Genomic DNA, 25,478 nt, shown 5'->3' with positions numbered 1-25,478 from the left:
TCTTGACAAGCTTATCGAATCAGGGAAACAATCAGCTTATATACCTCCTACGACAGATTTCAGGAAAAGCTTTCAGCTGAAGTTTCCTTCAAGACGGGATTGGAGTAGGGGCAGGATAGTTGAGGAGAATTCCACTGAAATCTATACTGACGGGTCCAAAATGGACTGCGGTGTGGGTGCGGGGGTGTTCTCTGAAACGCTGAATGTCTCTCTCTCGTTTCGACTATCTGACTTTGCTAGCATCTTCCATGCGGAAGTACTGGGCAGAGAAAGGGACTGTAAAGCACTAGAGAGGAACTGCATAGGTGTACGAAAAGCATACATTTTTTCAGATAGCCAAGCGGCACTTCTGGCACTTGCCTTAACGGTAACAAAATCCAAAACAGTCAGAGATTGCAAGTGTGCGTTAAGCTCGGCGGCCGAGTTAATAGACATCACTCTCATCTGGGTTCCTGGCCATAGGAACATACACGGAAATGAGAGGGCTAGCGAATTGGCTAAGGCCGGAACATCTTTGGATGAATCCGAAGCAGAGACTATAAATTGTCCACTCGGACTCATCACAAGGGAACTGCATCTGCAATTCACACGTACGGCTGATACACGTTGGAACAACCTTCAAACCTGCAAAACTGCGAGGTACATGTGGCCGCACTATGACAAGCCAAAGACAGAAGAACTTCTCAAGAGGTCGAGGAAAGATATAGTCAAATTAATAGCCACGATAACGGGACATTGGCCCATTGGTGATCATGCAGCTAGAATGGGCCTTCCGTATAACCCTCGGTGCCGTAGCTGTAATCTTGTGGGAAGTAAGGAAACGGTCCTTCACTATCTTTGCGAATAAAGGCACGAATAAGGCAGATTACACTCGGCAGTTTTTCTATCCAAAATCTTGGGGAAATTTCCAAATTCACCATTACTAACCTATATAGATTTATCGGAAAATCCAAATGGTTTGAAGAACCCAACGAATTATGAAAGCAGATAAAATCAGGGGTCCCAGAGAAAGCGTATCAAAATGGTGCTTTCAGCACTAATTGGGTCCTGGGAACATACCCAGGCGACACTTCTACCAACCAACCAACCATCGTTAAGATATCTCAATTTTTACTCGAGTTATCGTGTGCACAGACGGACGGACGGACGGACAGACAGTCACCGCTTAATCGATTTCTCTTTTCATTCTGATCATTTATGTATACATTTGTCTATATCTATCTCGATTCGTTTTGCCTGTTACAAACAACCGTTATGAGAACAAAGTTATAATAGCCTTGTGCACAAGTGCGCTCGGGTATAAGAAGAGCCAAAATGCTCTAAGCAAAGAGAGAGTAAAAAGAGCCGCACTTTGCTAAGAGAAGGGCCCCATTTGGCTCAAATGGCCGCGTTTGCCCACCGTTGGAATATAACAACAAAAGCAAATCACGAAAATGTGGTTTAAAATTAGAGTGCATATTTTCTTCTTTAATGTCTAGTAGTTTTTTCTGAAGTTTGGTCCACAAAATCATAATAAAGAAAGAAATAAATGTAAGAATTTGAAGCAAAGAAAACAAAAAAATAGTGTTAAAAGTACTTTGTTAAATCTGGCTTTTGCCCAGTTTTGTTACACAAACACTCCTGGGTACGGCACCGGGTAATACGACTTAACGTCGCAGGAAAAATATATTGGCTACATTTTGTCATTTTGTTTGCAAGATGTATGTTTCATCAGTACACTTCCACAACATTCGCCAAAGCTCCGCATTGAGAGGGACCCGGCTCAAGAGACCGCGAGCTTAGAAATAGCCTAACATTTTTAACAACACTAAGTACTTAAAAGTTATAATTTTTTTAAGTACCTGAAATCAATTGAAGTGAGGCACAACTAAAGACCATATCGCACACCGCCTTCAAAAGGAGGACAACTCAAAATTACGCGTTTGTCAGAAAATGCGAAAAACTGTTTCTTAGCACGTGATAATCATATGGGCAAGGGGGAGTTTACCTTAGTTTTTTTTTTAACAAATTACAACAAAAATTTGCTCTAGCATTTGCTGAAATGTAAATAAAAGCTCTGTGTACAATTTTAGCGCAACATTTCAAAAATGCCAAATTTCGAGGTGTGCTTCTTTTGAAGACGGTGTGCGATATGGTGCAAATTTTTGTATTAAAAGCTTTTATTTAACTTACTCATCCCGCGGAAATTTCCAATCGATTTTAAACTAACTGCTCGACAAGCTTGAGACTTGAAATTTTCCCAATGACAATGCAATACAAAATATAAATGAATTCCCTAGATGGTCCAGGGGTCTTGAAACAAGGGCGGTCAAAACACAGTAAAAGTTATGGCTAACAGAGCGCAATTTTCCAAAGAACATAAATACGCTATAAGTTTTTTTAGCTGCCGGCCTAAGTAAATATAGTTAGTTTCAGGCGATAGTATGATTGATTCTATTGTGAATTCATTGGTAAGAGTAATACCGAAGCTTTGCGGAGGCTCAGATGTTTTGAGAGAAAGCTGAATGGGTCCCCTGAGCTGAAATCATTTGTCAGCGAACATATCTGTTCAATGCAAGAAAAGGGGTACATTCGTAAACTAAACGCCAACAAGGTTTTTGCTCCCCACCTACTAAAATGGTATTTGCCGATGTTTGTAGTGCAAAATCCAAACAAACCACGGAAGTTTAGAGTCGTTTGGGATGCTGCTGCAGAACATAAGGGTGTTTCCTTGAATTCCCTCTTGAATAAAGGCCAAGATTTATTGACTTCCCTCTTAGATGTTTTGCTGAACTTCCGGAGCGGAAAAATTGGAATATCCGGCGACATCAGTGAAATGTTTCACAGAATCTTCGTTAATGAGGAGGACCAGCAATCGCAACGGTTCTTGTGGAGAAACTGCGATGAGACTCGCCCGCCAGATGTATATCTACTACGAGTAATGAGCTTCGGAGCAAGTTGCTCGCCGTCTTTGGCCCAATTTGTGAAGAATCAGAACGCGAAAGAATTTGCTGATACGTACTCGCGACCAGCGAAAAGAGGCACTATGTCGATGATATGCTCGATAGCGTGAACACCGTGCAAGAAGCTATTGAGCTGGCTAGAGGTGTTCGGGACATCCACAAACAGGCGAGCTTTCACATTCGAGTGTGGCTATCCAACTCTAAAGAGGTGACTGAAGCCCTAGGAGAGGCAGGAGATGCGGATGAGTTTTGCAGTTCTGCCAAGCGGGTGGATCAGGTCGTAGTCGTGTGGTGGCAGACGACTGATGACACGTTTACATACAACTTGAAATTCACGAAGGCCAATGATGAAATTCTACGAGGAGCCAGGCTGCCAAACAAAAGGGAGCTGTTACGGCTACTAATGTCGATCTTCGAGCCTTTGGGATTGCTAACATTCTTTTTGATCGACACGAAGATTCTACTACAGCAGACATTATTCCAGAGGAATTTTCCGCGGAGTGGATGAGGTGGCTATCGTTCCTTCCGCAAGTACAAAGTATTAAGATACCTAGATGTTACTTCAGTATGATGTGCAGCGAGGAGGCCAAGTGCGATCTGCACTTATTTGTGGACGCTGGTGAAAACGCTTACGCAGCGGTAGCGTACCTAAGAACAGAGAATGGAAGTCACATTGGAGTGTCGCTGGTGTGCGCCAAATCGAAGGTCGCACCTTTGCGCCCTGTATCCATTCCACGGATGGAACTGCTCGCTGCAGTAATGGGGGCACGTCTTGGAAACTCGGTGGCAAAGGCGCTTGACTTTAAAATTGGTCGTGTCTGCTATTGGACAGATTCCGGAACGGTGCTTTCTTGGTTACGTTCTGACCCTAGAAGATACAAGCAGTTTATTACATACTTTATTAATACAGGAGACGACGGATATTGCGTAATGGAAATACGTTCCCTCGAAGTTAAATGTCGCGGACCTCGGCACAAAGCAAATTTCTACGCCCGATTTCTCAACGAGTGGTCAGTGGATTTCAGGCCCCACGTTTCTGCGTCAACCGGTAGAAAAATGGCCAAACTTACAATGCAAACCAGAAGGGAACAAACAACTAGAAGAACGACCACAATTAGTCGAAGTTAATATACAAAACGAACCACCGCTGATTGATTTAACGCGATTTTCTAAGTGGGAGCGCTTATTTGGATGAACGGCATACGTGAAGCGATTCGTAAGCAGATTGCGAGGTATACCTTCCAAAGGCGCCTTTACTACTGACGAGCTCGCCTGGGGCGAGGCTTTTTTATATCGCCTTGCCCAAGCCCAGGACTTTCCAAATGAAATTAAGATGTTAAGCCAAATCCCAGTGTGTGCTATGCCGAAAACAAGCCCTTTGCGAAAGTTATCGCCATTTTTAGATGAGACAATGCGCTAAGAATGCGCGGTCGCCTGGAAAATGTCAACTGTATAGATAAAAATCCAATTATATTGCCAAGATACGGCTACATTACCAGATTAATAATTGATTGGTATCACAGAAGATGGAAACACTCACACCACGAAACGGTAATTAATGAAATATTTCTAAAATTTTACGTACTTGGATTACACACGTTGCTCCGATCTGTGCGAAAGTGCTGCCAGTTTTGCAAGATTGCCACGGCGCACCCGCAGCCACCCGAGATGGCTGATTTGCCTGAAGCACGTTTATCACCTTACACACGACCCTTCACTTATGTTGGAGTGGACTTTTTCGGGCCATTTTTGACTACAGTTGCAAGACGGACCGAAAAGCGTTACGGCGTGGTGTTTACTTGCATGACATGCCGTGCGGTGCATGTCGAAATGGCATACAGTCTTACAACCAGCTCGTGCTGTATTGTCGTGCGTAACTTCATTGCCCGAAGGGGAACACCAAGAAAATTCTTTAGCGACAATGGGACGAACCTGAGAGCGACCGATAAAGAACTGCGTGAATCGTTATCGCAAGTAAATTTTGCTGACTTGGAAGCCGAGTTCACCAGCCCTTGCACTGGATGGACTTTCATACCACCCGCCTTCCCGCTTATGGGAGGAGCATGGGAGCGCTGCACAACTTGTTTCTCGAAGTGGAACAAATAGTGAATAGTCGGCCTCTGACGTCTCTATCTCTCGACACTGCCGAACAGGAGGCTCTTACTCCCAACCATTTCCTGCTGGGCTCATCCACGGGACTCAAGCCCGTCGGAAGATTCGAAGCCTCAGACCAAAATGTACGTACATCATGGCAGCACACCCAGTATCTCGCTGACAGTTTCTGGAAGAGGTGGGTTACAGAGGTGCTGCCAACGTTGACCCGAAGAACCAATTGGTATCGGAAGGCTAAGCCCATTGAAGTGGGTGACGTAGTCTTAGTTGTTGACCCAAATTCACCGCGCTATTCTTGGCCAAAAGGAGTTATTTTATCTACGTTGCCAGGGAGAGACGGTCAGGTAAGAAGTGCTATCGTGAGAACTGCACAAGGACAATATCATCGACCAGCAACGAAATTAGCAGTATTAGATGTACGGAGTCACGGTGTTTAAGTGGGGGTACTCCCACATTGAGGGAGATACCGGGAGTAGAATGTTGGTAACAAAGCCACAGTTTAAATGAATCACCAAGTGTGAACTCACCCTTGGTTTTATGCACGAATATGTCATCCGGCAATGTTTCAATGTTTAGAAAGTGCCACTAGGCAACCCGTTTTTCCTTTTACTTCAATATTATATTGCATTCTTACGTATTCGATTCGATTTGAAAAGTCGAAGAAAAGCGTGCGATTGAGAAAACCAAATGTGAGTACTTGAATACGATTTTATGAGTTTGTATAAATATTACTTTTCAATAAAGTTTTAAAAGCATTCGTTGAACTATCCAGAAGAAATTGTTTGTTATTCCGACGGATTCGACTGCTGTTTGAGTTGGTTGGACCAATACCTCGTGTTTTTTCCTGCCTTTTTCGCTATTTTATTTTGCCTTTTCCAGCCTATTTCGTTATTTGATTTTGCCTTTTTTATAGGTTTTTAGGTCCTAAAAATCCGTTCCCTGGTGATAACACTTTTATTTATAGCATGTATAGCAGGTGGGGGCATGTGAAGTGACTTTCGGCGCACAGCAGCACAAGTATCGCACTTGAAATGACTATTACTTTTTTGCAGAAATTCTAGATCAGCTGGCATTATGTTTACACATTCCAAATGGAATAGTTCACCACATTGCACGCATTGCACTTTAGATTTGCCACGGTCAACCTTTAGACCACACAAGCACGGCATTATTACAAATTATATGTAAGAAACCATCATAAAATTAGGACTATTTTGGGATTTTTAACTTTTTGATATTTTCTTTCCCAACTTTGACTATCTCTGGTGAAAAAATATGTACTGAGCTATAACTTTACATTACATAAGAAAATTGCTCATTTAATAAAGGTTTCAGCAAGGTGCCACTCTTACTGTTTCGAATAGAAAAAGAAGTTATAGCCGCTTTTGTGGGCAAAGGACTGAGACACGCTAGAATGTATTAATAGATTTAAATTTAAGTTGCTCTTGTTACCGACCAATGACATGCTAAATAGTACAAAGGTACATTATTACCTACTCCTGATATTATTTTATGTTACTTACCGGAATTCGGACTAGAGTCTATAAAAGGGCTATTTCTATCAACATTTTTTGTGAAGGATGGGTTCACGTGAAATAAAATATACATGACTTGTTTGAAGAACAATTTATTAATTTATTGATAAAATGTGCTCAAATTGGCGACCTTATACTCTAATACAAGCTCGGCACCTTTTAAGAAAATACGCTTTTAGAGATCTTAAACTTAATTGGGCTATCTCAGCAGCAGCTCCATTTATTAGTTCCCGCAAATGCTCTTCGTTTTGAATTGTTTTTGAATAAATTTTGTCCTTAAGACAGCCCCAGTAGAAAAAATGTAATGGATTCAGTAGTGCGATTCCCATTTTTCTTAACGACAATATTCGTATCGTTAGCTAACGATTCCGACCAGTTTCGTTAACTGCAATTCTCAAGCACTCTATTAGCGAATATTGCCGGTAGCTTTTACAGTTGTCTAACGAAATTTTTCGATAGTCTAGCTACGAATATTTTGTCGTTGAAAAGCCTAACGATAAAATTGGTTTAAGTTTTTATTGAGAAAAATTAGGCAAAATTCATCGGTAAGCAAACTGTTATAATAAAAATCAATAAAAATTTATCACAAATAGATGTGCTTATTATTTATATTCTTTTTATTTATTACACTGTGCAAGTTGGAAACTTAGGCAAAGGTTTTGATAGTTGATCTCACTTAATTGGGGCATTCTAAATTCAATGGCTCCCCCCGTTTTGTCAGATTGGATCCAGTGTTCGAGATAACGACACTTGAACATTTGCTTCAATTTTAACTTGTTATTTATTTACAATAACTCAGTTTTTGTGTTGTTTTAATAAAATTTTTAACATGACTGATTTTTATAGTGAAAGTTATTTAAAAAAAATAGTCACGAGAAAAAGTTTAGTGATATGGCTTAAACGGACTTTGTCGGACTTATTTAAAAAAAAAACTTAAACATTTAAACAAATTTTCAAGTACTGTTACGTCGAAAACTAGAGCCACAGCTGAATTTTTGGACGTGGAAAGCATGATGTCAAAATGATGTGTTTGTTGTAATTCATACTGTTATTGTGCGTATAATTTGTTAGCGTAATTTTTTACTTATGTACGGCTAACACCACCTTATTAAATTCGTCTTGCACGAGGCCCTTATTGCAAAATGAAAATTCCAGCATCCTATGGTACAGCTCCGTAGTAGCTTTTGCGCTTCTGTTTTTTTTTTCATATTGTATTCACAAACAACAATCTCGAAAATTTAAGTGCCAAACGTCAATATTGCCATATTTGTCTTTGTAATTAACGACAATCCTCGTAAGCTTCTTTATCGACATGTCTAACGAATTCTGTCGTTAAGTGGGTTTTTGAGAATAACCTATTCACTACTGCAAGCTACAAACGTCGTTCATTACACTGGTCGACGGCCAAAATTTACCACAGACGCCGTTATGAAATTCGTATGTAAAATCACCCCCTGATTCCGAAAATCAAGGTTATTTTTAATTTTATGGTACCGTTTTTGAGATATTTGCAATTTACCGTTTTTGCAAAAAAAAAAAAAATTGGGTCCACTTAATCATATATATCTCAAGAACGAATTAAGCAATTCCAAAACGGTTTGAAGCTTTTAAAAGGTAATAAAATTTTCTATAAGCTGTGCATACAACACTTTTTGCTAGGCCCTGTAGATTCAAAGATAACGAACAATCATTACCAATTTTTTCAATTTTTTTTGTAAAAATATAAAAAAATTGTACTTTGCGGGGAAGGATCTCGAAGGATATCTCTTGAGATATATATGATAAAGTGGACCCAATTTTTTTTTTTTTTTGCAAAAACGGTAAATTGCAAATATCTCAAAAACGGTACCATAGAATTAAAAATAACCTTGATTTTCGGAATCAGGGGGTGATTTTACATAAGAATTTCATAACGGCGTTTCTGGTAAAGAGAAAAAGTTGAAATTTGTGGTCCAGTGTTATCAATAACGAATATCAGTCGTTAGGAAAAATGGGAATCGCACTACAGGTCTGGCGATCGAGCGGGCCACGTGATTGTCCCGTATCGTCCAATCCATCGGCGAGGATAAATTTCGTCTATATGAGCTCTTACTTCACGCCCGTAGTGAGCAGGGCACCCGTCATTTTGCAGCCATAGCCATCGCCGCAGGTTTAAGGGTACATCTTCTAAATGAGTTGGAAGCCGTTCCTGAAGGAACTCTAAATAACTGTGAGAGTTGAGCGTTGGCGACAGTTCCACAGGTCCCAATATCTGACAATTAAAAATACCGCACCATAAATTTATTTTGTACCGGTACTGCGAACGATCTTCTCTCATTTCGTGAGCATTGTCTATCTGCCAACTGTGAAGGTTATGTAAATTAAAATAACCATAACGTTTGCATGATGATTCATCGCTCCAAATTATTTTATTAAAAAAGTTGGGGTCTGATTCATGCATTCGAAACATTTCACGACAAAATCTAACCCTCGACAGGTAATCTCTGTCCTGTAGAGCCTGAACACGTTGAATGTGGTAGGGATGAAATCGATGACCTTTTAAAGCTTTGTAAACTGTAGTTTTTTGTATTCCCGTCCGTCTTTCCATCATTCGCACTGAAGTCGATTGACCTAGTTCCACTTCCTCTAACACAAGTTCAACATCTACCGTCGCACGACGTCCTGTTTCACCGCCGCGCCTTCCAGGTATGCGACCTTAAAAAAGTTAAAAAATGATAGTTAACAAGCAAGCACACAAGAAAGGTGTAAAAATCACTTACCTTCATATATTTCTCTATGGGTCCGGGCGAATACTTCACGACCCGGATGCCGACGATTGGGGTATCGCTCTGCATAGAGTCTTTGAGCAGCTCTGGCATTACAGCAAGCTTCACCGTAAATTAGCTGAATATCCGCATAGTATATCTGCCATAGTATTAATAACACAATGTTCGAAAGGTCCAATTTCACAAAATCCACTTTTACTAACTCCGGTAAGTAACACAAAATAATGTCAGGAGCAGGTAATAATGTACCTTTGTACTATTTAGCATGTCATTGGTCGGTAACAAGAGCAACTTAAATTGAAATCTATTAATACATTCTAGCGTGTTCTTTGCCACTAAAGCGGCTATAACTTTTTTTCTATTCGAAACAGTAAGACTGGTACCTCACTGAAATCTTTATTAAATGGTCAATTTTTTTATGTAATCTAAAGTTATAGCTCAGTACATATTTTTTTCACCAGAGATAGTCAAAGTTAGGGAAGGAAATATCAAAAAGTTAAAAATCCCAAAATAGTCATAATTTTATGATAGTTCCTTAATATATTTTAACTATATTGCATTTGAGTATTAAGAAGCAACTATCTGGAAGTATTTTACATAAAAAATTTACTAAGTATAGCCTGGTTTGTAGATGCAGTTAAAGAAAATACATGAAAAGGCACGATTTTTTTTTAATTCTAAAAAATGTTAATATTTCAAAAACGGTAATTCTTTTACCTGAAAATATTTTGTTTATCAGAGAGCTCACCTCCCCACCTACCTTCCCCTAAAGTTTGGCTGGTTACTTCTGGGACACCCTGTATGCATTGAAATTTGTTAATTTCAGTTTCTTCGTATAATAAAGGAAAAGAAATATTTAGTTCAATGTTACCATATTAGTTAGTTTTCATTTAGAACAGGAGTTATGGATGTACGTATTCTAAAATTGAGACAAGGGTCACCATAAAGATGAAATAACGCCCGCGGGCGTTATTTCCATAACGAAAGGGAAATAATGCCCACCGACAAAAGGCAATAAAGCCCACGGGCTTAATTTCTTTGTCGAGAAGGCAATAACGCCCGCGGGCTTCATTTCTTTTTGTTAGGAAATAAAGCCCATGGGCGTTATATCCGCGGGCCTTATTGCACTCCACCGTCCCATACTAATTGGTTCGATTATTGGATTATAAAGAAATTAACGATAACACGGGGCAACACTGATTTTGTTTCCTAAAATGTTAAAGCTATTTTTGATAGACTTTTTTGTGCTGATTACGAATTGATGCTTATTTCAAAGAACAATTTGAGTTTGTCATATTCGCTTTTTTTAATTTTTTCAGTTCTGGCATTAACCCTTGGTTTTGTTGCATACCTCTGCCTGATTTCGGTTTAAATCCTCATCCTGTGGGACTGAAAACATCAGTACTGCAACGTGACATATGTGTGCTTTTGTACAAGTGGCAATGTAAATAAAAAACTTCATAATTTCTCCCTCAAAAGGGTTAACATGAAAGTCAAAGGAAAGAAAAAATTGTGATAATAAATTGTCAAACAAGTGTACCGAAATAGAATGTCAGAGACACACTTCATATTATTTCATTATGTTTATAAACATTTAACAACTGTCGCCACTTCAGTACTTCCGAAACTTTTATCGAAGGTTTGTCAAAAGAACAGAAAAACTGGGATTTTTAACCTTATAAATCACTAAATACATTTCTTGTTGTTTGATTTTCTTGTTGCATATTTTTAATTAAAAGAAACATTCGATGTATCGAAAATTTTGATGTTATTATACGATACACCGGTATGGTTCATTGCTATATTTCGATGCATCAAATAAAAAAAAATCGATGTATTTTTTTGAATTGCATCCCTAATTCGTACCAGTTTTCAGGTTTATGCGAGTTACTGCAACCTTGAAAATCTAACATGACTGGGCTAGTATGAAACAATTTTAAAGATATGGTTTAAATAGAGTAACAATTAAAAAATACTAATTACATGGGTTATAATGTACTTCAATTAGTTTATTTAATTTTCGGGCTAGTTTTCAAATTATCTTTTGGTTATTTTAGAAGCTCTTCGGGTCGCAAGGTTGAAAAGCAAAAAAAAAGTTTCCTCTTTTCCTCCTACGTGTATCGGCGTGGTTTTTTGCCTTCTTCAGGGCATCTGTTTTTTTTTATTTATTTGGGATAAAACATAAAAAACACAACCATTAGATAAAATATTGCATATTGCAATAAGAAAACAATTAGCTAACATACACACATATACGAATAAAATTCCTCACGATAACACTTACATCTGTACATTTACATCACATTTGAGACAATTATTATTTTAACATATTTTATTTTGACATCACCCTGCAGTGAAAAGCCAAACCAATTAGAAAAAATACTAGTTCATTAACTAGTATGTGCCTACCAGTTCGACAATTTCGAAGAACTTAAGCGATCAGCGACATCTGCCTTTGAATTGCCAAAGCCAAAAATAAAACGCAATTAATTGCTTTTCTTACAAATGTCGGCTGTGGCGTCACGTGAAGACTACTGGTTCTGGTTCTGAAATCGCAGGTTCTCGAGGCCGCTTGGAGGTGGTTAAGATTTTTAAAGTTAAATAAATGTAAGTAAAAACAATTTATTCAATTTATAAATAAATAACAAATTTGAAAATCTAATTGCATTACAAAAAAACATTTAGGAAGAAATGCTTGTGCTATAAAAACAAAGAAATAAAACAAAAATATTTTTTTATTAAATTTAAAAATTACAATAAACAGCCTAAACAAAAAAATAAATTTATTAAAAATAAAAATAAAATAAAATAAGAAAATTTTCCCTGCGCCAGGATTTGAACCTGGGACCTCAGGCTTAACACGCGAGTGCTTTGCTCTGTCGACCATTGTGACTGCTGGAGCGTCGCGAGCAAAAAGGCACACTAATGCTTTTCACGGGGCATGAATTTGCAGACTACCTCATCAACTGGTATGATGCTACTAGTATTTATACTAGTAGATGCTGATGCATAGCCTGACAATTGACATCTCGTAGGACATCGCAATGTTAAAAATACCAGTCGCTAACATTGAAAAAGGATAGAACATGAACTAGTTGAGCTGAAACGCAAACTGGTAGAATTCTAGTTCACAACTAGTAGCTTTCCCTGCAGGGCACTAGTAAATAAATGTAAATAAAAATATCACAGCTTAATTTTGGTTGTCGCTCATCTGCTCCAATTACGGTGGCAAGTAATAATTTATGAAAAAAACTTGTGATACTAAGTCGAAATTTTTTTTTTGTTTATTGAAAAGTCCCCGTTTCCAAAGATTTTCCTATATATCAAATTTGAGTAAAAAAGATGAATTCCTTAGCCACCCAACTAAAAAAGTTTAAAAGTCCGGTACATACACCCAAATAAATTCAAGGCCGTATTAAATTGCTTAACTTCGACAATTTCTGTGAAATTTTATTAGGTGAGGTATTAGTTTTTTCGAGAATAAATGTTCTTTCAGGTAAATACTACATATTTGGCCACTTTGGTCAAAGATGAAAAAAATTAAGAAAAATAGGGGCTTATTAAAGTTTAACCGATGAAAACTCTCCACACGCTAAGTCTAACAATATTGTTCATCATTCTAAAGGTCTATAAATCCTATTTTCAAAATATGTTTGGATTTTAAAATCGGATGAAAAATATTTAAGCTGTTAATAGATAAGTGCATCAAGAACGAACATAACGGTTGTTTTTAAATAAAATTACGGTTTCAGGAACTATACGGAACTTATTTTTATGTTGTACTACAGCCTTCACTAAGTTTTGTTTCGGGTGTATTTGAAGACTTTCTTTGTAGCACCGTGTAATAGATTGGCGCTTATACATATCTTATTGTGATTTCGTTTCTCCCAAAATATTTTGCCCTTCCCCGGTGTAAAATATGTCAACCCTGTAACCGAAATCAGTATTTGTTTGGCCGACCTCCTCAGGCGTGCGCCTTGATGTTGTCACATAAAGGGGAGGGACCTACAACTTCACGCCGACTCCGAACGGCGATTGCATTTTTATGGGAAGCTGCCTGCCGAAAGGCGAACACTATTAGAAAAAAACTTCATATTTTTTATTTTTTGTTGGGTTGAAACGGGCTTCAACCCAGGCCCTGCGGAATGGTAGCGCGTACTGCTAACCACTACACCACAGCGGAATATTTCATATATGAATGTACATATTTTAATTAAAGAAAGAAAGTTTGTTGACAATATTTACCGGCAATATGAACAATATTGCGCTTATGATAAAACGGCACTTGTTGTCAATGTAGGTACAGCTGACTTATCGATTTAAATTCCAAAATTGGCGTTAATACGAACATATATGTATATCTAATATTTAATTCACAAGAAATAGTGAATATACATATATATATTGATATAATATATTATATATATGTATATAAATACATGTATACACATATACAACCTTTAACGTGTGTATTTTTACTAATCACAAAATCTGACTTAATTTTTCGCCGAGAACGATTTCACGCGCGAAATGAGATTCATAGTACACCGTGAGTTAATCCAACTTGACTCTACCAAGACAAATGACGAGTGCAAAATAAATGAGTTTTGCGAAAGTGCTAAATGCTCCGAGGCATGGGAGAAGTAGCAACCAGTGTTGCCAGAGAAACATTAAGTTTGGAGCTAAAACGGTCGAAAAAAAGAGCTAAAGGAGCTAAATAATACTAATAGTAGCTAACATGAAGAGCTATATATTTTTATTAAGGTTGAGCATTTATTGACGTAATGTTGTTTTTACATTTTAATAAAAACAACAAATTTTATAAGTTTAAGGGCTGAAAAAATCTTTTAAAACCAAAATAAGGTGCATATATTTCGAATTCGTTGCTATCGCACTCATAACAGTGAAATAAAAATTCATTACAAACTGTTAAAGTCTGTAATTTCAGATATTTGAATAATTTTTCTGGAAAGTTTTACTTCCAGCTCTCCGTAAAGGTAAAATTAGTAAGGTAAAACAAAATCCGCCCTTCCAAATGATTTTCTTCTTATTAATTTTTGAGTTCTTTAACCTATATCCAAGATTTATGGTGGATACACTGCATCTCGAAATTTCGATTTTATCAACGCTTTAGTTTTGGCTTATATACACCAAATCAACTAAAACTTTTTGGAGCTAAAAAAGTGCTAGATAAATTTGAAAAGAGCTAAAAACAGGAGCTAGGAGCTAAAACCCAATTTTCGGAGCTAAATAGAAAAATAAAGAGCTAAATCTAGCTCCAAAAGGCTAAAATGGCAACACTGGTAGCAACAGTATCTGCTCACACTTACTTTATAGGTTTCTGAAAGAGAACTTTCGTGGTCGCGTATGAACATACTCATATATGTATTTAAGTATGTACATTACGGTGGTCCAAACAAATCATTAGAAAAGGTAAAGTTGTAATTATAATTCTCTCACCTTCTAGGATTGTTCTATATTGAAATATATACCCCTATTTTTTTATTTTGAAATCCAAAAATATTTAGAGGCCGCTCAAAGCGCTCTTAGTTTTCCATGTACTTTATATGGGGAAACAAAAACTTTTCGATGAAATGGTATAAAATTCGTGAAAATCAATACATTTGGAAAACTCTCTTTCTCTTCAGGAGATTCCCAGTAATAACAACTAATTGTTTATTTAACCATTTTTTCATAGTAACTATATTTTATAGGTCCGCCAGGAATCCCAGAAAATTTATTTGGGGGACCAATAACATATCTTTACTGGCAAAAACTGGTTGAATATTAGTAAGAGATCCGACACAGGCACGACCTTCTCCCATCTGTTTAATGGATGAAATTTACTTTATCTGTGGGTTGGCTGAAATAATCCTGGCCAGGATATTTTTAATTAAATATTCAAAAATTATTATTATTTTTTTTATTTTGCTCTCATTTGTTTAATGAACAAATTACATACATATATATACCAATCGAAAGCATAAAGTCTATGGAATGTGTTAGACAAATAATTGAAAATTACTAGTATTACCTACCTGTTCATACCTGCCAACCCAATAGGTAGGCCAGGAAAAAAATAGACAATAGAGATATTTATTAACACGTTACATTTCAGATAAAGTAGATTTCATCCACTAAATAGTTGGATCTGTTGGATCTTAGACCAAAACAATTGGGTATTATTATTGGAAGTCTCTTGAAGAGAAACAGAGTTTTCCGCTCAAAAATATTGATTTTCAAAATGTATACCATTTCTACGAATATTTGTTTTTTCCATATAAAATACATGGTAAACTTTGGGCGCTTCGAGCGACCTCTAAATATTTTTAGATTAAAAACAAAATAGGGGTATATTTTTTCTTTATAGGGGGGTGGAGGCATTCAATATATGACTTTACTTTTCTTTGGACCACCCTAATGTACATACATACATGATTTGTATACACATGCATGTATGTTTATGTGCTACGACTATTTTTTTGTGTCATTATTGTGACTATTTCGTTGTGTCACAAAAAAAATCACCTGAGAATTTCAGCACAAAATAAGAGTTTTGAATGTTTTTTTATAAACAATTAAATGACAACAAATACATAAAGAACTTTGTACCTCAATCAATTTAAATATAATGAAGTTTTAATGGCCTACGACTTGATGTTGATTTTTGGATTAAAGTTTTTTCTTGTAAACGATTTTCTTCTGCCTAAAACATGTTCTGCAATTTTTTATATATGGAGAAAATGCACAACTTGCATTCCATTATACTAAATTTGAATGGGCTTCAAGGGGTTTTTAATTATTTGTTTATACAAAAAACGGGAAGAATGTTTTTCCGTTTTTCCCTAGCGCTAACTGAGAAATGAAGATAGAGGCCCAAATTTTGATAAATATTTTTTTTGTGACCCACAGCGAAGTTTTCATATGCGACCCCAAAAAATAGTCCTTTTATTTGGTACAAATACCAGGGATGCCAACTCTCTCAAAGCTAATTACCCCGAATTCCTGAAAAAATTCTGCCCTTTTCAGTGGTATTCTCTACAGAACTTTCTTATTCTTAATGCCACTTTGTTCTCTTTTTATTAAAACACAAGGGATGTACGATTCTCGCGTACCGCCACTCTGTCGGGAAATTTCAAGTAGTTATCGAGACACATATATGTATATATGTAAGAGCATATCGAAACCCTGCAGGGAAAGCTACTAGTTGTGAACTAGAATTCTACCGGTTTGCGGTTCAGCCGAACTAGTTCACGTTCTATCCTTTTTCAATGTTAGCGACTGGCATTTTTAACATTGCGATTTTTCCACGAGATGTCAATTGTCAGGCTATGCATCAGCATCTACTAGTATAAATACTAGTAGCATCATACCAGTTGATGAGATAATCTGCCAATTCATGCCCCGCGAAAAGCATAAGTGTGCGTTTTTGCTCGCGACGCTTCAGCAGTCACAATGGCCGACAGAGCAGAGCACTCGCATGGTTAGCCTGAGGTCCCAGGTTCAAATCCTGGCGCAGGGAAATTTTTTTAATTTTCTATTTTTTACTTAATTTTTATTTTTTATAAATTTATTTTTTTGTTTATGCTGTTTATTGTAATATTTAAATTTAATAAAAAGAATATTTTTGTTTAATTTTTTTTTATAGCACAAGCATTTCTTCCTAAATGTTTTTTTTGCAATGCAATTAGATTTTCAAACTTGTTATTTATTTATAAATTGAATAAATTATTTTTACTTACATTTATTTAACTTTAAAAATCTTAACCACCTCCAAGCGGCCTCGAGAACCTGCGATTTCAGAACCAGAACCAGTAGCTTTCACGTGACGCCACAGCCGACATTTGTAAGAAAAGCAATTGATTGCGTTTTATTTTCGGCTTTGGCAATTCAAAGGCAGATGTCGCTGATCGCCTAAGTTCTTCGAAATTGTCGAACTGGTAGGCACATACTAGTTAATGAACTAGTATTTTTTCTAACTGGTTTGGCTTTTCACTGCAAGGAAGTATCAAAAAATTAACAATTTACATATGTATGTACATAAAACTCGTTTGCAAATGCATATACATATGTACAAACAATCTACATTCTAAGGATATATTACCTAGAAATGGATCCAAAGACATGGCTGCCGTGATATGAGTAGACGATTTGACACAGTTTAAGGAAAACAAAATTCCTTAGTTTTAGTACTATTTTCTTTCTTAGGAAAAATTAACTTGTCAGGAAGAATTGTTTTTGGAAAAAAATTTGGAACTTAACCCTACAAGAATTGTGTGATGGAAACTAACACATTCTCATTTATCTTACAAACATCAATAAAAATATGCAAATTTTGCGTTGGTTAAAAAGAGACCATAAAATAAGGCCATAAGTTGGAGGAAGACGGAAGAATTTGTACACAAATGTTTACATCAGATTTTTCACACAGCCCTTTAGAATTTGATATAAACTTGTAGGTAGCCAGTGACAGAAATCTCTATCAGTCTTGCCACTCAAATGATTTGTCAAATGATAGTCACTGTTCTTGCAGGGTAAGGAATCTGAACCTGTATAACTCTTAAATGGCGTATAATCAATATACTCTTTCAGTTCGGACGTGTTGATTGATCCTAGAAATTTATATTGACCTCAAAAGAGAATAACTTATCTTCATACGTGTTATTCCTATGGGAAAAATAAACACACGGCCTCTCTGAATTATCGTAGGAAAGGGAGATTCATGGAGGATTATTACTATAGCAAATATTAAAATCTGTGTCTGATTGCGGTCGTATTACAGGATTTTTATTTTTTTGACTGATATATATATATATATATATACATACATATGCAGTACATAACTAATATATTTATGAAATAAAAACAAAAGTGTTTTAATAAATAACTTTTCATCGAATCCTGACTTGTTTGAATTTATAAACATCAATAAAACGGCGAATAAATTAAACACTTATATTCAACAAATTTTATTGAGCTCGAGGCCGTTTCATCATGAAAATTTATTGTGGAAAAGCAACAATAATTTGAAAAAATGGTAGAAGTGATAGCTATTTTGGAAAACAACACATTTCCTCATCAGACTTCTTTCAGTAGGCTTCGAACCGACGATCCCACTGACTCCGCCAGTTGCCTATGCACCGTGCTAAGTACGCCTTGTAAATTATCGTTTGCTTTTTTCCACTATTTTTCATTTTTGTTATGCCAACACAATCAAGCGCAGCTATTCCGCTGCAATTCACTTGATAATGTGGTTGTTGGTATTGTTGGTTTTTGCTAATAATTCTATTTTTAGAATGTTTAACTTTTAGGTGTGCTCGTCCTTAAGTTATTTGTTTTTGTTATTTTTTTGGCCTTATTTCAAATTTTCATTATAAAACGGCCTCGAGCTCAATAAAAATTGTTGAATATAATTGTTATAAGGCCAAAAAAAAAATAACAAAAACAAATAACTTAAGGACGAGCACACCTAAAAGTTAAACATTCTAAAAATAGAATTATTATCAAAAACCAACAGTACCAAGAACCACATGATCAAGTGAGTTGCAGCGGAATAGCTGCGCTTGATTGTTTTGGCATAACAAAAATTAAAAATAGTGGAAAAGGTAAACGATAATTTACAAGGCGTACTTAGTACGGTGCATAGGCAACTGGCTGAGTCAGTGGGATCGTCGGTTCGAAGCCTACTGAAAGAAGTCTGATGAGGAAATGTGGTGATTTCCGAAATAGCTATCACTTCTACTATTTTTTTTTTAGTTATTGTTGCTTTTCCATAATAAATTTTCATTATAAAACGGCCTCGAGCTCAATAAAAATTGTTGAATATAATTGTTATAAGGCCAAAAAAAAATAACAAAAACAAAGTAAATTAAACAAGTAAAAAGTCTATGTTGTCTATAGTTATTCACCTTTCTGAAAACTACCATTACATGGTAATATAAGATGATAAGATATGGTTCTACCCCTATTTCTAACAATTTCGATAGTATGTTCAGTTATACTTAATGAGAGAAACTTATATAGTTATATGTGTGCGTTATCACGCCCACTTTCCAAAATTCTATAATAATGTTTCTTCTTTTCAAGGGATTGCTGTTAGTGTCAATTGTGAGTAAATTAGCGACCTAAAATTTCGAAATATCGAAGTTTCAAGAATTTCTAAAATTTATCGTTATATGAAAAGTGGCCGTAATTTTAGTACGATTTCAATAATTTTTAATGTTTTTCTTTTATGTGGCAAGGGAAATAATCGTACCAAGCTTAGTACAAATTGATTGAACAGTTACCGAGATATACACAACTGGCACGTCCATTTTCCAAAAATGTATCAAACACATGTTTTTTGCTAAAGAATTATTGCAAACATCAATTTTGAATAAGTTAGCTACTTATTACTCTAAATTACCGTTATGTGGGATATGGGCGTGATTACTGTCCGATTTTAAAAAATTTCAGCCGTTTTGTTTGTTTTACCAAGGCTAACAACTGTGCAAGCTTGAGAGAAACTGATCTAGCGGTTACCAAGTTATATACATGTAATCATAAGTGGGAGTGGCTACGCCCATTTTCCAAAAATGAATATTATTCTTATTTTACGTCTGAAAATCATTATATGTATGTAGAAAATTAATTATATCAATATTGGATTAGCAACATTTGGTTAGCAACATTGTATTTATAACAGTTAACTTTGACAAAGCTTAACTTAACGAAACTTGAACTTTGCACATAAATAAGTACCTATTGTAACACTGAAGAAAAAAAGATAAGTCAATATTAAATCGACCGCCGAGACCGTCATTACTCGGGACAAAACTCGTGTGTTTAATTATATTTTTACATGGTGCCGAAACCCGGGACGGTTGTGTAATCAAATCGTTAAGCGGATTATACACTAACGTGCGGGCTGAGTTAATACATATAAGCGAAAAAAAAACTTTATTTAAGCTATTAGCGAAAAGGTGACTTATTTGAATAAGTCGTAGCGAAATCTAATAACTAGCGGTCGGAATTTTGGTGAAAAATGGAGGCCGTATATCGTTCCACCTGTCGCGCACAAGTCACGAAATTGTGTAACACTATCGCCGACTACCTCAAAACTTTTAATACCATAAGCTTCTCGGAAGTCAGCGATCCAATGGTGGTGGAGTCGGAGATGGCAGTTTACATTGAGCGGCTTAAAAATGCTCATAGAAATTTGAAAGCGGCTGATGAAGCCTTGCGGCCCTCAATCAAGCAGGAAGATTTTGAAAAGGAGTGTGAAACCATATTGGAATACGATGACAAAGCGGTTTCAGCTATAGCACAGCTAGAGCACGTAGTACGCACTTACTTCAAAACAGCGCCTGCAGCAGAAGGCCAATCTAAGAATTCCGGCGAAGACACAATTGCCGCAGCGAGTGGCGACGGCGACGGCTATAGTGGCGTGAAGCTAAAAGCCTGCGAATTGAAAAAGTTCGACGGAAATTTCGAACATTGGTTACCTTTCTGGGAACAATTCAAGCGAGCCGTTCACGAGAACAAGAAGCTGTCCGTAGCGGCAAAATTTAACTTTCTTAGCGAGACCTTGATCGGCAAGGCAGCAGCGTCAATAGCGGGATTTACTCCAACTGAAAAATGCTATAGCGAGGCTATCTCTCTCCTACATGAAGAGTATGGCAACAACGACAAAATTGTCGAAAAATTTGTCCAAAAATTGATGAGCATAAAGCCGGTACAATCATCAGCCGATGTGCGTGGGCTTCGGCAACTTTACAATGAAGTGACTTCTACAATGAGGTCTCTCATAGCGTTTCAAATATCATCGTCACAATATGATATAATGGTAAAGTCCATTCTACTAAAGGCTATTCCCGCAACAATGCGCGTACAGTTCTACAGATCGGCGGACAAGCCAGCCAATAGCATCACAATGCTGAACTCCAGTATTGATACAGCAAACGAGCACATGAAAACCAGCGGAAATGAAGGAGAGCAGTTAAATAACCTTCTTAAATTTATAAAGGTCGAATTGGAAGCTTTGGAAAAATCACAATTGTCAGAGCGCGACAGAAAAGGTGATGAGCGTGAGCGCAAAGAAGTTCGGATGCGCAGCACTAGCACAGCAGCGGGCTTATTTGCAGGCAGCAACGTGCAGCAACAATGCTTTTTTGCAAGAAGGCACATGCAGCCCGAAACTGCAAAAGCGATTTAAGCATCGAGCAGAAAAAAGCTATTATGCGAAGAGAAGGGAGATGTTTCCGATGTGCCAACAAAAATCACAACTCTAAGTTGTGCAAAGCGCAATGGATACGTTGCGAAACATGTAGCGGCCGCCACATAACATCAATGTGTGAGCGGCGATCAAGAGACAACACGAGCGGCGACAATCAAGGGCGAAGCGACAGAATGCAGCAAAGAGAACGCCATGAAGAGGCGTCAACGTCAGCGAATGTAATAGGCGCAGCGGCGCTCAATACCATTGAATTCAGCGAAGGAGAAATATTTCTTCAAACAGCAAAAGCTGTCGTAAGCGAAATTAACAACAGCAACAGCGTAATGTCGCGATTAATAATGGACAACGGTAGCCAGCGAACATACATTAGCGAAAAATTAACCAACGTTCTCAACCTACCTACATGCGGATTTGAGAAAATGAAAATTATGGCATTCGGTGACAAAAAGCAAAATAAAAAAGCGACTAATTTTAAAATTGTTGAGCTTTCACTGCAAAGCCAGTATAACGAAAAAGCGATACAAATTAAAGCGATTGTAGTGCCGAACATATGCGTAGATATTTTACCCGTGCCAAATATTAAAAACAAAAAATTTAAGCACATAGCAGTAGGACTAGCGGACAATAAAATTAGCAATGTAGAATTAATAGAGGGTATTAACATTCTAATCGGACAAGACAGTTATTGGAAATTTAATACGGGCGAAACACAAATGATTTCCGACCACCTAGTGGCTGTGAAAACATTCTTCGGGTGGACAGTACAAGGCCATCATGAGGAGCACAACGGCCAGAAGTTTACAATAACAAATTATGCAGAAGTTTGTGAGGAAACGTTTGACATAACGAAATTTTGGAACCTAGAGTCTGTTGGCATTAGTAGCAGCTTAGCGTGCGAAGACAATTTAATAAAAAGAACAATATCCGAAATAAAGAAATTAAATGACCGTTATGTCGTAAACTTACCGTGGAAAAACTCTAGCGGAACATTGCACAACAATAAAGACATAGCACTTGGTAGATTGCGTAGTTTAACAAATAAATTACTACAAAATAATGAAAAGCTAGTCGAGTACGATCTGCGTATGAGAGAACTATTACAAAGCGGTGTGGCAGAAAAAGTCAGTGAGGTATCAAGTGGCATGCGGGTTTATTATATGCCTCATAAGCCAGTGTATCGGGAGGATAAAACTACGACAAAGACGCGAATAGTTTTCGACGCCTCTTCGAGCGAGCCGGGACTTATGTCTTTGAATGACCATTTAAGCGCAGGCGACAATCTTATAGCTGATCTTACAAAAACTTTGCTGAGATTTCGGTCGAATGCTATAGCGGTGATAGCAGATATAGAAAAGGCTTTCCTACAAATCTCAATAGCCGAGGAAGATCGTGACTCACATCGGTTTTTGTGGTATGAAACGATGCCGAAAGAAAACGAGCGATTGCCAAAAATAGTCGAATATCGAATGGCGCGGGTGACATTTGGCACAACTTCGAGCCCTTTCTTGCTATCAGCGACAATACAAAAACACCTTACTATATCTGCGCAGCAATATGGTCCCATATGCGACAAGCTGAAGAAATCGTTTTATGTTGACGATTTAGTAATAAGCGTGTCCAGTCACGAAGAAGCTAAAACAACCTTCGTTCAAGCAAATGAAATAATGGCAGCGGCGAAATTCAATTTGAGGAAATGGAATTCGAATGACGTTCGGCTACGAAAGTTCTTCAAAACCGAGGAAACAGAAGAAGCGAAAAGCCAAAAAGTTTTAGGCATCAATTGGTATACAGGGAGCGATGAAATCAGCGTTAATGTGGCGAGTAGCAATGCGTTTCTTCAAGCCTTAAGACCAACAAAGCGAAATGTCATGAAGGCTATGGCAAGAATTTATGACCCATTGGGAATGCTAGGGCCCTTTACGGTACGAATAAAAATAGTTCTACAGAACATATGGAGAGAAAATATCGAGTGGGACCATACGCTAAGCGGAGACATATTGAGTGAATTCCAATGCTGGCAAGAAGAGCTGAATTTCCTTGCTGAATTTAAAATGCAACGAAGTCTCTCACAGAGCGATGGAGTTAGAAACGAGCTTCACATATTCGCTGATGCTAGCCCGAAAGTCTACGGTGCTGTAGCGTACATACGACAAATTGCAGCGAGAGGAACTATAACAACAAATTTTGTATGTTCAAAAAATAGAGTGAGTCCCATAGAAAAGTCCAAGCGTAGCGCCGAGCTTACATTACCTAAGCTGGAGCTAACTGCAGCCTTAACAGCAGCAAGACTAAAGCAATTTCTAGTTGATGCACTCGACTTCGAAGTGCACTCAACGACCTTGTGGACTGACTCAGCTATTGCACTCAATTGGATCAATGGACAAGGCAAGCAGATAAAGCCCTATGTAAAAGCGCGCGTGAACGAGATAATTAAGATTACAAATATATACGATTGGAGACATTGCCAAGGAAAAACAAATCCAGCTGATCTTTTAACACGAGGAGTGAAAGCTAAGGTGCTAGTCGATTCAACCGTATGGAAACACGGACCCATCTGGCTGGGAGAGATTGAGTCGAAATGGCCAGAGGAGTTCTTCGTCGACAAGACAACTAGCCTGCTGTTAAATGCTAGCGGAAAACTAAGCGCTCAGGAGCTGAAACCACTGCTAGTTGTAGAGAGCTTTAGCAAACTCAAGCGGCTCTTAAGAGTAACAGCGTACATATTACGATTCATACGAAACTTAAAAACAAACGCGACGATTAGAAATCGGCAAAATACTACAAGTGGCGAAATCAGCGAGTTGTCAGCGAGCGAACTAAATGAAGCAGAATCTTATTGGATTAAATATACCCAGCAGAGCGAGTATAGGGAAGAAATTATGGCGTTGGAGCAACAGCGTTCGATACCATCGTATTCAAAAATCGGGTCATTGAACCCTGTTCTCGTTGATGGCATCTTGAGGCTCAACAGCAGACTTCCGTCAAGCGATTATGGTAATTTTAGTCCAATAATTTTACCCAAAAATTCTCATTACAGCCAACTAGTTGTACGCGAGGCGCATCAAACCGTACTTCATGGGGGCATCAATTCAGTGCTATGCCAAATACGAAAGAAATTTTGGATCGTGAAAGCGCGGCAGCTAATCAAAACGACTCTGCGGCATTGCGTAATATGCAAGAGACTGCATGGTAAGAGTGCTAACGAACCCTGGACTACATTACCAGCCGAGAGAGTATCAACGAGCCGGCCATTTGAAACAACTGGCGTTGACTTCGCGGGTCCACTTTACGCAAAGACACACAACAACGGCGAAGAGCGGAAAGTATACGTCATGCTACTGACGTGTGCCGCGATTCGAGCGGTTCATCTCGAACTAGTGGCAGATCTATCAACGAAGAGCTGCATTGATGCACTGCGACGATTTATGGCGAGACGAGGCGTTCCAGCGGTTATGATGTCGGACAATGCTAAAACTTTTAAGCGAGCAGGTCTTGAGCTCCAAAAATTGAACGACCTGATGGAAACCAGCGAAGTCCAGGAAATGGCGGCACACCAGAATATCTCATGGAGATTTATACCAGAGCGAGCCGCATGGTGGGTTGGATTTTGGGAGCGGCTTGTTAGAAGAGTCAAGAATTGCTTAAAGGCAGCAATCGGAAAAGCGAGCCTAACGATAGATGACCTCACTACATTGCTAGCGGAAGTTGAAAGCGTTGTCAATGCGAGGCCTTTAACTTATATCTCTAGTGACCAAAATGATTTGGAGCCACTTACTCCATCTCATTTCCTAACTAATTGCAAATCTTCTTTACTCCAAACAGATTTTAAAAGCGATGGTTCATCAATAGCGAAAGCGTGGCAGTTGCGCCAAACTTTAATTAAGAAATACTTGAAGAGGTGGCGTACCGA

General features: G+C 37.7%; 2 protein-coding genes across 2 annotated transcripts in view; one reads left to right on the top strand and one right to left on the bottom strand.

Annotated features, from left to right (window-relative positions):
• The window catches only part of LOC118747930 (monocarboxylate transporter 10), a gene marked incomplete at its 3' end in the record, with an annotated part of 327,741 nt that extends 313,815 nt beyond the window's left edge, over window positions 1-13,926 (bottom strand). Inside the window, 2 exon segments of the mRNA XM_036482168.1 lie at window positions 13,600-13,715; window positions 13,813-13,926.
• Window positions 13,927-21,521: 7,595 nt separating this feature from the next.
• Window positions 21,522-25,142, top strand: LOC118747921 (the record flags this gene model as incomplete). The annotated part of the gene is given in 1 exon segment (XM_036482156.1): window positions 21,522-25,142. A coding segment is annotated over 1 exon segment (3,572 nt), but the record flags the coding sequence as incomplete, so codon positions are not given.
• Window positions 25,143-25,478: the final 336 nt, after the last annotated feature.

This window comes from Rhagoletis pomonella, unplaced genomic scaffold (genome assembly GCF_013731165.1).
Source record: "Rhagoletis pomonella isolate Grant_MI unplaced genomic scaffold, Rhpom_1.0 Rhpom_scaffold_00001, whole genome shotgun sequence".
In the NCBI taxonomy this organism is placed as follows: domain Eukaryota; kingdom Metazoa; phylum Arthropoda; class Insecta; order Diptera; family Tephritidae; genus Rhagoletis; species Rhagoletis pomonella.
Note: the sequence above shows the minus strand (reverse complement) of the source record. Positions and strands in the feature narration are given on the sequence as shown.